The sequence below is a fragment of the Procambarus clarkii genome, chromosome 90 (assembly GCF_040958095.1).
Source record: "Procambarus clarkii isolate CNS0578487 chromosome 90, FALCON_Pclarkii_2.0, whole genome shotgun sequence".
In the NCBI taxonomy this organism is placed as follows: Eukaryota; Metazoa; Arthropoda; class Malacostraca; order Decapoda; family Cambaridae; genus Procambarus; species Procambarus clarkii.
In genome coordinates, this window is record NC_091239.1 from 20,528,984 (window position 1) to 20,546,404 (window position 17,421).

The following is a 17,421-nucleotide window of genomic DNA, read 5'->3' on the forward strand; positions in this document are numbered from 1 at the left end:
AGGACAATTAACGTGGTTGCAGATGCCCTGTCCCGTAGACACTAACCAGACATGACTCTTATTTTAAGGGGAGGGGTATGTGACGGTGTTCCCCCCCTTATATTTCTCCCACGCCTGCTGTAAGAGTCATGTCCACTTTACCTGAGCGTTCTCTACATCGCAGGCATCAGTTTGATATATGTGGGAGGATGTAGTGTTCTCCGAGTGCCGAGAAATTTATCAAAGAAGAGTATTTTGGCCTGTGGTTTAGGCCCTTTAGGAAGCCAATATGGCGCTGGCTCTTCTGTTTTGCCGCCAAAACTATGTGACGTCAGTGACACCGGATTGGTCACCGACAGCGATGTGGCACAGGGAGCCAATGAAAACCTCCCATGGCGAATGTGACGTCACGAAGGAAAGGGGGTCCGGTCAGAGCGCCACGGCGGCGCCATCAGTCTGACACGACACGTCAAGGTGGTTGGACGTGCGAAGATTGGTCCTGTCAGTTTGACAGTTGTTTCCCGCTCCCGTGGACTTTACGCGTCACCCGAAGTCTGCCAGTACTCTGTGAGGTCTTCCTTCGTTCATGTGTTGGACCAGAGAGGGAATCGACGGGATATTGAGCAACAAGTGCTCCAGGACAGGTACTGTGCAAGAAGAAGTGAAGTCTGTGCAGTGACGTATGCGACGTCTGAGGCAGTTCACCCTTTTGTGACGGCGTACTGGCTGGACTGAGCCACCGGGAAGCAGTGGAAGAAGGAAACTATTCGGGAATCCGAACGACTGCAGCCGAGACGTAGGCGGGCAGCCGTAGCTGGGAGGAGAAGTTGACGGCCGGGAGACCGACTCCAACCCTACAAGAAGTCGAGGAGGAGCACGGACCTGCAGTGAAAAGGCACGCGACGCGCTTATGATGGGACGTTGATTGAGTTCCTGGAGGATACGACAGTGTGTGTGTGGGGGCGTTAACTACACGAGGCAGGAGCCAGGACCAGGAGCTACAACTCAACTCTCATCGGAGGATAGGTGGAAGTAGGTGATTCTAGTTTCCCTCCCAATTCCCCTTTAGTCAGCTATATTATTTTGCCTGAGTATTTTGTATGTCGTGAGCAAGGCTCACCTATGTCACAGTAAGGCACCAGTGTGCAGAGTGGTACTATAAAGAGTACTCACGATATTTATGATTATTATTGGTGTATGCAGGCACCCGGAGTAATTGATGAATTTACTGTGTTGAGAATGTCTTTCATGAGACTTTAATGTGATCATATAGTGAGAGAATATATATATATAATTATGCCAGTATTTGGGAGTTAGGCTATGTGCCCAGTAACCATGTTATTATCATTATAAATGTCTATGACTCATCCATATACATATATATGTCTATGCTCGTGTATTGAATAATCATTCATGTGTGCAGTGATTAATTGTGTTATCGCCCACGGAAGGAATTACTGAGAACTCCAGTGATATATACTTGCATTCGTTATCATTAAATGAAGGGCAGTGTGTAATACCATGACGGTGAATTACTGTCACCTTTAATATAGAAATGTTTGATTGCGCCCAAGATCAGTGTAGCAAAGTATTTACGTGCTATTGTCGCAAATATTGTGTGTTCGAACTTCTAGTGATCTTTGAGAACTTAAAGAAACAGAGCGCGTGACGCCAGGGAAACAAGCAATAAACATTCGCGCGGGGGGAGTCGCCCAGCTGATTTTGACAGTGACGTGAGGGGGAGCATTGCCAGCTTGGCGAGTTCATATTATATGTGGGAACGAGCGTCTCCCACCTGAAACAGCTGTTTGCTAATTGATATAATCTTGTGATGTCTTTGAATGAGTTTTAAGTAAAATACAAAGTACATTGGTGTTTATGTCATCCCCTCCATATTTCTTGTGCCTATATAATACCTGAAAGCAGAGAGCGATAGAAGTAAATACCTGCCTGATATCAGACATATTGAGTGTGTTCTTGCCACTGTTACCACAATTCAACAAAACCACTGACGTGTTACTGGACACCGAAAATCACCAGTTGGCGACCTTGTGGTTAGTAATAGAGCCCATGACGGGGCGGGCACACAATAGTTAAGTGAACAAGTTGTGTTCCCACTCCTTCTCGATCAGAGGCCGGTTGGGATTGACTGGGATACTCTCCTGGCATACAGTGGCGCCGCGAGGATAGAGTGAAGACCCGCAGGGCTACGGTGAGTGACCTTGAGCATAACTGTTGCTCGCCGAGAAACCCCGACAACATACACATACATATATATATATACATATATATATATACTAATATATTTTGGTAGCAGTCTTTCCTGTAGACATATATTATTAAATATGACCGAAAAAGTAAGATTAATAATTCTAACACGAATTTTCTCGATCTTTCTTACGTTTCTTTTCACTGTTGATGGTAATTCAAAAATCAGTTCTCCAAAATTCATTTTTATTTCTAGTCTGACGCGACACTTGAGCGCGTTTCGTAAAACTTATTAAATTTTCAAAGTCTTTAGTTTACACACACACACACAACTTTAACTGAATAGAGCTTAAACATCTTCGAGTTTTTTATACCTTCATTTGGGTGAAGCGACATGTTACAATAGTTTTGGATGAGGTGAAAATAAACTTTTAACACAAGACAGAACACGAATCGATGTAATACAAACAGGTATTAAAGGTTGGTAACTGCAGAAGGCCGATTTTTATTGGCCCATATTTCTTGATGCTTCTATATTGGAGTTATATATCGTGCTTCTACCCACGTCTTGAAGTGGGTAGAATATAGTTGTGCATTAATTGGCTGTTGATTGCTGGTGTTGACTTCTTGATGTGTAGTGCCTCGCAGACGTCAAGCCGCCTGCTATCGCTGTATCTATCGATGATTTCTGTGTTGTTTGTTAAGATTTCTCTGGTGATGGTTTGGTTGTGGGAAGAGACTATATGTTCCTTAATGGAACCCTGTTGCTTATGCATCGTTAAACGCCTGGAAAGAGATGTTGTTGTCTTGCCTATATACTGAGTTTTTTGAGGCTTACAGTCCCCAAGAGGGCATTTGAAGGCATAGACGACGTTGGTCTCTTTTAAAGCGTTCTGCTTTGTGTCTGGAGAGTTTCTCATGAGTAGGCTGACCGTTTTTTGGGTTGTATAGTAAATTGTCAGTTGTATCTTCTGATTTTTGTCTGTAGGGATAACGTTTCTACTAGCAATATCTTTCAGGACCCTTTCCTCCGTTTTATGGGCTGTGGAAAAGAAGTTCCTGTAAAATAGTCTAATAGGGGGTATAGGTGTTGTGTTAGCTGTCTCTTCAGAGGTTGCATAGCGTTTCACTTTCCTTCTTATGATGTCTTCCACGAAACCATTGGAGAAGCCGTTGTTGACTAGGACCTGCCTTACCCTACAGAGTTCTTCGTCGACTTGCTTCCATTCTGAGCTATGGCTGAGAGCACGGTCGAATAAGCGTTAACAACACTCCTCTTGTACCTGTCTGGGCAGTCACTGTTGGCATTCAGGCACATTCCTATGTTTGTTTCCTTAGTGTAGACTGCAGTGTGGAAAACTCCGCTCCTTTCCATGACTGTTACATCTAGAAAGGGCAGCTTCCCATCCTTCTCCATCTCGTAAGTGAAACGCAACACAGAATTCTGCTCAAATGCCTCCTTCAGCTCCTGCAGATGTCTGACATCAGGTACCTGTGTAAATATGTCGTCAACATACCTGCAGTATATGGCCGGTTTCAAGTTCATGTCGACTAAGACTTTTTGCTCGATGGTACCCATGTAGAAGTTTGCAAACAGGACACCTAGGGGAGAACCCATGGCGACCCCATCTACTTGCTTATACATGTGTCCATCCGGGCTCAAGAAGGGTGCCTCTTTAGTACAAGCTTGGAGTAGTTTCCTTAAAATGTTTTCTGGTATGTCAAGAGGAGTACAGGCCGGATCACGATACACTCTGTCGGCTATCATCCCGATTGTTTTATCCACAGGTACGTTGGTAAACAGTGATTCTACGTCCAACGAGGCTCTTATCCCTGTGGCCCGTGTTTCCTGCAGTAAGTCAACAAATTCCTTTGGAGACTTCAGGCTGAAGGCGCAAGGGAAATAAGGAGTCAGCAAGCCGTTGAGTCATTTCGCCAGTCTGTACGTGGGTGTGGGTATCTGGCTGATGATTGGCTGAAGTGGGTTTCCAGGCTTGTGTGTATTGACATTTCCATACGCATATCCAGGTTTATATTCCCCAATAATCTTTGGCAGGTGGAGTCCGGATTTCTTGGCGTTCACAGTTTCGATCAATTTGTTGATCAGTTTGTTCGCGTCAGACTAGAAATAAAAATGAATTTTGGAGAATTGATTTTTGAATTACCATCAACAGTGAAAAGAAACGTAAGAAAGATCGAGAAAATTCGTGTTAGAATTATTAATCTTACTTTTTCGGTCATATTTAATAATATATGTCTACAGGAAAGACTGCTACCAAAATATACTAATATTAAAACACACGACCCAGCAGCAAGGAATCAAGCCTTCACGATAAAATATCGCCAAGATCTGATTCGTGATCAGATATACAAGGCAGAAAATGAAATCAAAGACAACAAAACGCAACTACTTCATGCTACAAACGAATGGAGAAACAGCAACATCGACGAAAGTCTCCGTACTCGCATTGAACAACACCTCGACATCCTCACAGACCGACCTCACCTCAGCACTGAAACAAGGATAATCAAGAAACTAACAACGTTATATGGAAGACCTATGGCAACTCCACGACCAAGAGATGGCTTCCTGAACCTTGCAGGAATCACTGTTTACCAACGTACCTGTAGATGAAACAATCAAGAAATATGGGCCAATAAAAATCGGCCTTCATACTAAATCGGCGCTCACCCAGGCAGGGAGGAGCTGTTCGCAAGATGCAACTGTCTGATGGCTCCCAGCTTGACTATGTAAACAGATTCAAATACCTTGGCCTTGAGGTGCCACTGTATGGTCCTGTTGTATTCAGACTCTGTCGTCAGTTTAAAGAGAGGCTCCGAGCTCTCAAGGCTGTTGCAGATTATCACTCAGGCTATGGTGCCAATGTCAGAATTGTCAAAATGATGTACTTTACATACATCAGATCTTTATTGGATTATGCTGCACCTCTGCTTGTTTTGATGCCTGAAAGAAAGCTTGGAGGGCTTGAAAAATTGCAGAACGAAGCCTTGAGTATAATCCTTGCGTGCCCTCGTACCACAAAGATACTTAATATGAGAAAGTAACTTAATATTCCGAGCGTTGTTGGTCGTGTTACTGAAATTAACTGTCAAATTGGTATAAAATGCTTAGGCTAACTCATCCTAATCCTTGCACAGAAGCCCTCCAGAATTTCTTTATTGAAGATCAGCATTGTTCCAAATGGATAACAAAAACTGGAACTCAACTCAGAATGTATGGGGTTCATGATTTGTACAAGAGAAACAACAACGGCATTTTCCTGCACCGTGGGAGGTTACACCCTTTCCAGTTTTAATCCCTCCCTTTCCACCCAAGAAGCAAATTAGAGATCAGCCCAAGCTTCGTCTTGAGGCAAAGCTCAACGCCTTAAGCCATATTGATGCTCTGTCCACAGAGCATTCTCTCTCTCAAATTATATACACTGATGGTTCCCTACACCGCACCACGGGTGCAGCTGGAAGTGCAGTTGTCCTGACAATGGGCGATGGCCTCTACTTTGAGTGGGGAGTCCGTATAAACAACTGGGCCTCTACCCTTCAGACTGAACTATTTGCCTTGATCCTTGCACTGAAATGTGTACAAGTCTCAAAACTTGATACATTAATTGTAAGTGACTCCTTATCATCCTTAAATGCTCTCAACTCTTTAAGACATAACTGTAACATGCTCGTGTCCGAAGCTAGACACAAATACAACATAATTATTAAGGATGGTAACAGAGTCCATTTCATGTGGTCTCCATCTCATGTTGGGCTCCGAATGCATGATAGAGCTGATAAGTTAGCCAAAGAATCTGCCTTTAAAGGAGCCGTTGAGTGTAACCTTGGATTGTCAATGAGCAATCTGAGAGCAGCAGTACACCGAGAACTTCAACAAGATCTTGTAGATCTGAGGCAAAGTGAAATTGACACCAGTAATTCCATCTATCATCATACTATCATGCAAGAGGAGCCACACATCTATGGATCATCCAATAAAATCAGCAGACTTCTAGATGTTACTACTGCTCGGTTTAGACTCGGTTACAAGTATCTCTGGGAATTCTCATTATCTGCTGATGTAGACCTGACCAAATGTAAACTGTGTCAACAAAATTATTCGCACACCCTCCGTCACTATGTGATGGAGTGCGAAAAGATACGTGAATTTAGAGACAATTCTATAACCAATGTTCCAGCGATGTGTCAATATTTCATTCAAAATGATCTGCTACCAGAAATTTTAGCCAAATATCCCCAGTTTGCTAAATGTAGGTAGTAACTAAGTGATTGTAACCTATCCACCGCTGCCCACTGGATGGGGGGCGGTGTGCAGGACAAACATATAAATTTTGACACTAGCTCTCCACATATGTCAGTTGCTTAATTTAGAACCTGTACTTGAGGTCGATCTCGAACCCATTGTTGATGTGATGACTTATATTGAATTTTGTAACTAGCTCATCAAGATTGTAACTTGCTTAGCTAAATGAATTGTGGGGTTCAGTCCCTGAGCCCATTATGTGCCTCTGTAACCCTTTCCACTACCGCCCACAAGATGGGTGCATAATAAATGAACTAAACTAACTAACTGCAAGTTACCGACCTTTAATACCTGTTTGTATTACATCGTTTCGTGTTCTGTCTTGTGTTAAAAGTTTATTTTCACCTCATATAAAACTGTTGTAACATATCACTTCACCCAAATGCAGGTATAAAATCGAAGCTGTTTTAAACTCTGTTCAGTTATAGTTGTGTGTGTGTAAACTAAAGTCTTTGAAAATGTAATAAGTTTTACGAAACGCGCTCAAGTGTCGCGTCAGACTAGAAATAAAAATGAATTTTGGAGAATTGATTTTTGAATTACCATCAACAGTGAAAAGAAACGTAAGAAAGATCGAGAAAATTCGTGTTAGAATTATTAATCTTACTTTTTCGGTCATATTTAATAATATATACATATATACACATACATATACACACACACACACATACATTCACAAGCAATAAATAGTACCTTACAAATATAACGACGTTTTCACTAAGAAAATGTAAAAGAGAGACATAAGCACTAGAAGGATAGGGAAAAGCACAAAATACTCCTTCCAAAGTACTAGGTCGCAGGACCATTAGCCCGCTAACACGGCGGGCCCGCCCAGCTAAGGGCTCCACAGGGGTCCCAGCTTAGGGCTCCACAGGGGTCCCGGGCGTAACGGACTGGCCCAGCTAATGGGCCTAGTACGGGGCCGACCGACAAGTAAAGCAGAGGGAGGGTAGAAGTAAGGCGACTAATACCCGGACCTAATAATAAAGAACTTAAATAAGTAGTAGTATGATACAGTAGGAACTGTATAAATAGATAAATAAGTAAATGTCCCACACTGGGGAGGAGGAAGTAAGCAGGGAAACCCTAACCTTAACAAACCAACAATAACGTAGCATGCACAACACGAACACTAGTGGTCAACAAGGGCAAAATAAGGGCTTAACAAACAACAGTTGCCAAATGTAAACTGTAAAATCCTGCCTCTGAACATCAGCAGCTGGAACACCTGCAGCTGGACATTGGCAACTGGTGCTTCAACATCTGCGAAAGATAAATAAATAGTGGCAACTGGCCACCAGGGAAAACTTCGGTTATAAGTAGAAGTCCAACTGCAAGACAATTAGGGACCATATAGAACCTGGGAGCCAACAAGGGAATGGAGAGTATCTTCGGCCGCCCGAAGATACAAAATTAGCGGCAACGGGCCAGGGGGAAAACTGCAGCAGTAAGGGAAGTGCGACTGCAAAAGAGATCATGCTCAAAATAATGCTGGAATATAACTCTTTAGAGAAAACGGGATTAATGCATGAAGCTGAAATAAATTACAATCAAATACAATAAACTGAAAGGAGTGCTAATAGGCACAACGTCGGCTGGAACGCTTCTGCAGGAACTTCGGGGGCTGGCGCGTCGGCAGCTGGACCCTTGGGAGCTGGAACGCAGTAGGATGGGCATTATCAGTTGTGACCGCTTCAACTGGAACATCAGGAACAACTTCAGCCGTAGCATGGGAGCTGGTCCAACAACCGCTGGAACGCCAGCAGCTGGACCATGTTCCACCTGAACAGCAGCAAGCTGGGACAGCAACAGCTGTACCCACAGCAGCTAGAACACCGACTGCCGGGAATGTCAGCAGCCGGAACACCAACAGCTGCAGCAGCTGGACACCAAAATTGAGCAACAACGTAGGAAGAGAGTGGCGGCTCGGACACTAGGGCAGACGGCTGGACCAGCTGCAACAGACCCAACCGAGCATCGGCCGCTAGAACACAGTGACACGTCGCAGGAAGAACGTCGGCCGGACATCAACCCCTGAACGAAGGCAGCTAAGACGTCGGTGGCTGTGAAAACCTTCCGGGCTACACCGGGCAGACAAAACGTCTGGATAAACCAGCGGCCTGGAAGGCCGCATATTTATATGACCAATATAAATAAGATACCTGAATAACATCGCCGGCTTAACTCATCACAGGAAGAACGTCGGCTGGACATGAACCCCCGAACGCAGACAGCGAAGACGGCAGCGGCTATGACAACCTTCCTGGCTACATTGGGCAGACAAAACGTCTGGATAAACCAGCGGCCTGGGAAACAGCAGTATCTTCCGGGCTACACCGAGCAGACAACACGTCGGATAACCAGCGGCCTGGGAGGCCACAGACATCCGTGCTACACCGGGCAGACAACATGTCTGGATAAACCAGCAGCCGGGAGGCTGCAGATTCTTTCGGGCTACACCGGGCAGACAAAACGACTGGAAACGTTTACTGGTACTGGTAAATGAAACTGGTACTGTCTAGCTGTCAGTACTTAATAACTTAATGACAAAGTCAAGAAAATAAGTATAAAGGTAAAACGGTAAGTAAAATGACATGCACTTAGGCAATGCATAACTAGCAATAAATTGCTGATGGAACTAATCATAATACGAGTCCAAGATAAACTTAAAGGGAGAGGCATGAGGCCCGAAGACAGCGTCTAGGACATCCTAGCTGACTTTACTTAACTTAAATAAATAAATAAATAAATAAATAAATAAATAAATAAAGGTGAAGCATAAGTTAAACAAACATAATTGTAAACCAGTAAAGTAAAAACATGCAGCAAGAGCGATGTAAAATGCGGGAAATTTGCTGAGGAAACTAAACGAGCTAGGGGTCGGTCTGGGAGGTGAAAAGGTATCAGCGCTGGCGTTCGCCGACGACCTGGTTGTGGCAGCGGAAACGGCTGCCGGATTACAGACACTCATACCCTGGAAACACAAACCGAAACTGTCTCTATTTTCCGCTTGTTACAACTTGTAATAAAGTTGTTACATCTTGGCTTAACGTGTTTATGACGTATTAGAACGTTGTTACAACTTGCTATATTGGTTGTTATAACTGGTTAGGAAGTGTTAAAACTTGTTCGAACGTTGTACCAACGTCGTAGTTTCGGTGTGTGTTTGGCGGGTAACCAGTATTTGCCGCACGCTGCGCGGCTCTGGTCTCAAAGTAAACGCTGCGAAATGCCGGACGCTGAGCATAGCGATCGATGCGCATCGAAAGACATGGCATGTCCCCACCAGGAAGGCATACTACGTCGGAGACGATGCGATTGGTACTATGAGTGTGGCGGACGAGTACAAGTACTTAGGGATACTGATCGGAGCCGGGGGCAGACGCTTATCCTATGGTTCCCTGTTTGAGGACGGCCTGACCAATATCACCAAGGCGCCGCTCAAACCCCAACAGAGGCTATACCTACTAAAGCACCACCTAATCCCCAAGATGAACCACCGCCTTGTCCTCGGACACGTGGCTAAAACGGAGTTAGCGAGGCTGGACCGGCGGCTGCGACACGCCACTCATGGCTGGCTGCGGCTGCGACACGCCACTCGTGGCTGGCTGCGGCTGCCCCATGACACTCCTAACGCCTTTATCCACGCCGACGTAAAGGACGGTGGACTAGGGATACCCGACTTTGCCACAGCAATCCGGTTACAAAAGAACAAGCGGCTCGGGGCGCTAGCAGGATCAGCGGACCCAGTGGTGGTGGCAGCGGCTCTCCTACCCGCGTTCCAAGCGAGAATGCGTCGATGGGTAGACCCGACCACGGCCACTGGAACGCCTTCCAGCAGGACGACCGAGTGCGCTAGAAGATGGAAGGCAAAACTGTACAGCATGGTCGACGGCGCCGGCCTCGCTTCCTCTTGTGAGGTCCCATCCTGTCACAAGTGGGTTGCGTCCGGCACCCGTTTGCTAAGCGGAGGAGATTTTGCTCACGCCATCCAAATCAGGGCAAACGCTGTAGCCACGCCGTCTCGGGCGGCCAGGGGTAGACCCGAGGCTTCTGGTCTCTGTGATGCTTGTCAAAAGCTAGGAACCCTGGGCCACATATCCCAGGCTGGCCATAAGACACACGGGACTCGGGTGAAACGTCACGACGACATCACCCGGTTCGTAGCTGGCCGCCTGCGGCAAAGAGGCTTTGAGGTGGAGCGCGAAGTCCGTATACCAGATGGAGGGACCTTCTGCAAACCAGACATCATAGCTTGCAAAGGTGATGAGGCCTTCATATTAGACACCCAGGTCTCAGCTGATAACTTCCCACTCTCCCGTCCACATCAGAGCAAGTGCGACAAATACGGCACCCCCGAGATCCTGCAGAAGGTCCGGGAGTATACCGGAAAGCATACAGCATCCGCCTCCTCAATAACCCTTAATTGGAGGGGTGGATGGTACAAGGAGAGTGCGCGTGGTCTACAAGGTATGGGTCTCACCAAGAGCGACCTCGAGATTTGCTTCGTGAAGGCCCTGACCTGGACATATTCTATATACAGAATATGGTCCAAGGCCACGTCAAGGGGCAGGCCTCCCTAGCCCCGGGATCACTGTGCACAGGGTGCATAAGGGTCAATATAGTCACGCTTAGGTGAACCGCAGCCAAGATAGCTGGTAGCCAACTATCTAAGCAGTTTCGTCATCTGGAATACCACTTCTCCTAATGGCGTCTCACAAGAGGGTGGATGACCTGGCCGGAGCCCAAGAGTAGGTAAGGCGGCGACCGGAGGGACCCCATGCGCATATACATACAATACCTAAAGCCACTAATACTCATAGCATTTCGGGCAAGGTGTGGGGGGAAAAAAACAGACTAAAACTTAATAGTAATCGGGATTAGGTATAAATTGTGTTGAAAGAAGGAATAAAAAATACAAAAAGGGGGTTAACATAGCATAAATCAGCAATTGCACATGTTGGTGAACAGCGTTGTTTAAAAAATAGCAAGACATGGGTTGACATTTAGAAGGTACGTTAGGTTACATGGAGTTAATTAGGCAGTACTTGGTTTAACTCTTAAACTGGTTGAGAGAGGTACAGCCTTTGACATGATTCGGGAGGTCATTCCACATTCTGGGTCCCTTGATTTGTAGAGCACTTCTAGTTTGGTTACACACAGCCAAATTGAGTAACAGGAAGAGGTCTTGGACACAAATTTGTTCCATGCTAAATGCTAAATGTTCCATGCTAAATGTTCTGCCCGAAACGCTTTGCGTAATAGTGGCTTTAGGCATTGTATGTACTAGCTCTATCTATAAAGCCAACAAACTTTGTAAATCTCTTTATGTATGTACCTTACCTAAATAAAGATTATTATTATTATTATTATGTAGAGGAATCAGCTGAGTATTCCTCAAATAAAATAAGTTGCCTCAGCTTATAAGGTAAATAAAATAAGCATTTCTCAAATAAGTAGCTGCCTCACCTCACTGCCTTACTGCTACATAGCCTTCCCGGCATGGTGCCTTCTTTTGATAATTACTTGTTCCACACCCAAATTGTATAACAGGAAGAGGTCTTGGACCCCTACTTCCCTCTCTCTTTTTTAATAATCTATATAGTCATAATTATAGCTTTAAGTATTCAATGAATAAAGTTTTTGACATTTTTACCCTTTTCCTTACCTAACATCATTTGTGCAGCATATTTTTATTTTATGTCTCACCCAGATTTAATTTCAAAATAAAACCAAACTAAATAAATTAGAAATGGGTATGTATAGCTAAGGTACACCCTTACTACTAGGTGAACAGGGGCATTTGGTGATAGTAAATGATCCCATCAGGCAGGGCTCATCACCTTCTCTCATATTTCATGTTCACCAGTGTTTATTTACTTAATAACTACTGGTATAATATCTTGCTATTATAAAACTAATTCTACTATCATCAAACACATATTTACTTCAAGTTTCAAGCAGAGAATGCATATATAACTAACACGAAGGATTCCTCTTCACTAGATTCACCAGCTATAATATTTTGGTCATGTTCCAATATCATAAATCGATTCCAGTGTTATGTAGTAGAGAAAAAATGACTTATATCCAGTTTACGTAAAGCTACGAGTGGTCGAAACCACACTTAAATCCCAGAATGAACTTACGAAGGTTTTTCCACTTAGGGTAGTTAATTGAATACGGACGTAGCCGCCACGAAGGCGCTAAGAGGAAAAACGTTCTTAGCTAAGAGGAAAAACCTTCGTAAGTACCTTCCTGAATCCGGCCCCCTAGATTCACTAGCTATAATATTTTGGTCATGTTCCAATATCATAAATCGATCCCAGTGTTATGTAGTAGAGAAAAAATGACTTATATCCAGTTTACGTAAAGCTACGAGTGGTCGAAACCACACTTAAATCCTGGAATGAACTTACGAAGGTTTTTCCACTTAGGGTAGTTAATTGAATACGGACGTAGCCGCCACGAAGGCGCTAAGACGGAAAACGCTCTTAGCTAAGAGGAAAAACCTTCGTAAGTACCTTCCTGAATCCGGCCCCTGGACACAGCAGCTAGCATAACCTAGCTGACTTTACCTATCCACTTAAAGGACTGGGGCCGGATTCAGGAAGGTACTTACGAAGGTTTTTCCTCTTAGCTAAGAGCGTTTTCCGTCTTAACGCCTTCGTGGCGGCTACGTCCGTATTCAATTAACTACCCTAAGTGGAAAAATCTTCGTAAGTTCATTTCGGGATTTAAGTGTGGTTTCGACCACTCGTAGCTTTACGTAAACTGGATATAAGTCATTTTTTCTCTACTACATAACACTGGGATCGATTTATGATATTGGAACATGACCAAAATATTATAGCTGGCGAATCTAGTGAAGAGTAGTCCTTCGTGTTAGTTATATATGCATTCTCTGCTTGAAACTTGAAGTAAATATGTGTTTGATGATAGTAGAATTAGTTTTATAATAGCAAGATATTATACCAGTAGTTATTAAGTAAATAAACACTGGTGAACATGAAAAATGAGAGAAGGTGATGAGACCTGCTTGATGTGATCATTTACTATCACCAAATGCCCCTGTTCACCTAGTAATAAGTAAGGGTGTACCTTAGCTATACATATACAGTTTTAATTTATTTTGTTTGGTTTTATTTTGAAATTAAATGTGGGTGAGACATAAAAGAAAAACATCCTGAACAAATCTGAACAAATTGCAGTCTCCGTGGTGTAGTGGTAAGACACTCGCCTGGCGTTCCGCGAGCGCTATGTCATGGGTTCGTATCCTGGCCGGGGAGGATTTACTGGGTGCAATTCCTTAACTGTAGCCTCTGTTTAACGCAACAGTAAAATGTGTACTTGGATGAAAAAACGATTCTTCGCGGCGGGGATCGTATTCCAGGGACCTGCCCGAAACGCTACGCGTACTATAGTGGCTGTACAAGAATGTAACAACTCTTGTATATATCTCAAAAAAAAAAAAAAAAAATGATGTTAGGTTAGGGTAAAAACTACAAAAACTTTGGTCATTGAATACTTAGGCCTCTAATTATGGCCTGTTAAAAAAAAAAGAGAGGGATGGGGACTGAATAGGGACAAGGGGCTGATGGAAGAAAGGTGGCAGGATAAATAGACAATCATGGGCACCACACTGTACACCCCCAAATATGTATGTACAGTATGTGTGTGTATATATATATTTCATCTTACAGGCTGTATTACAATATGCTTTATTTTTCCTAGGTACCCAATACTGTATAGTGTTCCTGGACACGCATCCAAAAAAATACCAATTTTAACTGTTAAAAACATTTGAAATGTTATTGCTTATTGCTTTACGTAATGAGCTAGCTTTAAGGAGAGAAAGATCTTTAAAGATCGTCTAAATCCATTAGATGTAAGTGATAAAAAATTGTTAAGGTACTATCGTTTTCCACGTCATATGATCTTAAGACTTTGTGAAGACCTTAAAGATGATATTGAAAGAATAACTAGAAGAGGTCAAGCCATTCCTGCCCATACATCATTGTTAGTAGCTCTGAGATTTTATGCAAGTGGAAGTTTCCAAAGTGTTATTGGAGATTCAACTGGTCTCAGTCAATCGAGTGTATCAAGAATAGTAACTGGAGTGACGGAAGCTCTCTACAGAAAAGGACTAGCAGAAATAAAAATGCCAACAGAGATGAATGAAATTATACAAACTAAGTTAAAATTTAATAATATCAGTAGGTTTCCCATTGTAATTGGAGCAATCGATTGTACCCATGTCCCCATTAAAGCTCCAAAAGTTGAAGAAAACATATATGTAAATAGAAAACAATAATTCAATATAAGTCATCACATCAACAATGGGTTCGAGATCGACCTCAAGTACAGGTTCTAAATTAAGCAACTGACATATGTGGAGAGCTAGTGTCAAAATTTATATGTTTGTCCTGCACACCGCCCCCCATCCAGTGGGCAGCGGTGGATAGGTTACAATCACTTAGTTACTACCTACAGTTAGCAAACTGGGGATATTTGGCTAAAATTTCTGGTAGCAGATCATTTTGAATGAAATATTGACACATCGCTGGAACATTGGTTATAGAATTGTCTCTAAATTCACGTATCTTTTCGCACTCCATCACATAGTGACGGAGGGTGTGCGAATAATTTTGTTGACACAGTTTACATTTGGTCAGGTCTACATCAGCAGATAATGAGAATTCCCAGAGATACTTGTAACCGAGTCTAAGCCGAGCAGTAGTAACATCTAGAAGTCTGCTGATTTTATTGGATGATCCATAGATGTGTGGCTCCTCTTGCATGATAGTATCATTCTTTGAACATTCAAGTTGTGTCAAATCCTGATAATGTAATCATGGATTTCTGTGCAAGATACCCTGGAAGCACTCATGATGCTTTCATATGGGCTAACAGCAGACTCCATGACAGATTTGAAGCAGGAGAATTTGGCATTTCCTATTTGCTAGGTAAGATATGCATTTTATATATATGACCTTCATTTATAGTACAGTAGGTTGCCTATTTGTTATTTATCGAGTCACAACAAATACACTGTACACTCTATAAATAAAAGTTGTTTAATATTGAATGGTAACAGCTTATTGTATTATGAATAGTATAAAGAAATTTATTCATGTTGATTTTATATTAAAGAAATTAAAGTGTGTTTTAGCCCTGATATGGAGAATGAGAGTGAGAATTTTGAATGGAAATCAGCAGAAATGTGTTTAAACTGGTGTTTATATACATCATGTGTCATGGGTGTACCAGAGATTACAAGTGGATGATTAAGTTAAATATGGAAGGAAGTGGATTACATTTTGGTTGTTTTGACATGTCAGTTATATGCCTCTGAACATTAAATGAGAATGATGTATGTAATGCAAGAGATATTCATATGACAGAGGAAGGTAACCAACCACTTCAGATGCTAGAATCAAATAGTGTGTGAAAGACAGTGTGGGTTTAGGATTATTGAGTGATTTTTAAAGATGTATGCACATTTTATAAATTAAATATCTATGCAGGTGACAGTGGCTATCCCTTGCAACACAACTTACTTACACCCTTCACAAACCCTGAAAACCCTCCAGAAGAGCTGTATAACAGGAGCCATGCAAGAACAAGAGTGGTAATCGAGAAAACTTTTGGCGTGTTAAAATCTCGGTTTAGGTGTCTCCACAGGTCTGGTGGTAGTCTTCAATATGAACCAGATAAATGTGCAAAGATTTCAGTTGCATGTATGTTGTTGCACAATTATTGCATTGAGCAAAGAATACCTCTTGAAGAGATCATTGATGATGACTTTATAATGAATGAAAATGTTGAAGGTGGAGCACATGAAAATGGGCACACACAAAGAAGGGAAGTAGTAAGGAATTTTTTCTCATAAATTTTTATTTCAAATCATACTTATATAACAAAGAAAACATGTAATTGAAAACACTACATAATGGAACTTTTGTATAAAAATACAAGTACAGTAACTCAAGAATTTATCAATAACGGAAATCAAAAACATTTATAATTGGATTCATAGATTTATTTGTAAGTTATCCTATCAATTTTTACCTATTAAATTCAATAGCACATACTGTATATGTAAGTGAAACATAAATATACAAACAAACTGTTACAAACATGTACCTGCTGATTTGGAAATATTATTTATGCTGCTATACTTTATATGGAAAGTCATATGCAGATACCTGAGGAGAAATATATGCATCTGACAAAAGACCAAAAATTTGTGTGAAAAATATATCAATAAATATTTATTCATAGACACTAAGAAATGTGGTACATAATATGGCTGGGTAAATTTTTGGTTTGTAAAATAACAGTGTTTGTTAGCCAATGCTGTGTATACACAGCATTGGCCTTAAAATTGAATTATTTTAATTATAAAATAAAGTTGCTTTCAATACAGTGCAGTGTTTAATATACCTTACATGTAAGGGAAAAATTTAATATAATTTTGTTTAAATGATATACACAAAACAATGATATAGGCCATCAATATGTTGCCCTTAGACCAATTTGAGGTGAAACATATATTAGGGATGTGATAAAATAATTATATCTTTGCCATTAATCTTTTTGCCAATAAATGGTCACTGCTTGATCGCAAGCGGGGATATTTCTGATGGGGGAGAAAGAAACATTTGCGCAGCGCGTCCCGCGGCGTTGCGCGGGCAGTCTGGGGCCGTATAAATACGGGCGCTCAGAGGGGCTCTGCCCTCACTCCGCCTGCCCCCGCCACTGCCCTCGCAAAGTTTAATATAAATATAAATAAATAAATATATGTTTATTCAGGTAAGGTACATACATACAAGTGATGTTACATTAATGGATTGATATATAGATAGAGCTAGTACATACAATGCCGAAAGCCACTATTACGCAATGCA

General features: G+C 42.3%; 1 protein-coding gene across 1 annotated transcript; it reads left to right on the plus strand.

The window, feature by feature from the left end:
- The first annotated feature begins 14,013 nt into the window (after positions 1–14,013).
- Positions 14,014–16,939, plus strand: LOC138359440 (putative nuclease HARBI1). The gene is made up of 3 exons (XM_069318581.1): positions 14,014–14,807; positions 15,318–15,477; positions 16,039–16,939. The coding sequence occupies exons 1-3, from the start codon at positions 14,445–14,447 to the stop codon at positions 16,401–16,403; spliced, it is 888 nt and encodes a 295-aa protein (XP_069174682.1). The 5' UTR covers positions 14,014–14,444; the 3' UTR covers positions 16,404–16,939.
- The last annotated feature ends 482 nt before the right edge of the window (positions 16,940–17,421 follow it).

Bases quoted from the DNA above. Each gene is read 5' to 3' on its own strand.
- LOC138359440 (XM_069318581.1), top strand. From the start codon at position 14,445: ATGATCTTAAGACTTTGTGAAGACCTTAAAGATGATATTGAAAGAATA. The intron at 14,808-15,317 runs GTAAATAGAAAA...CTTGCATGATAG, and splicing joins AAGTTGAAGAAAACATATAT to TATCATTCTTTGAACATTCA. The intron at 15,478-16,038 runs GTAAGATATGCA...ATATCTATGCAG, and splicing joins TGGCATTTCCTATTTGCTAG to GTGACAGTGGCTATCCCTTG.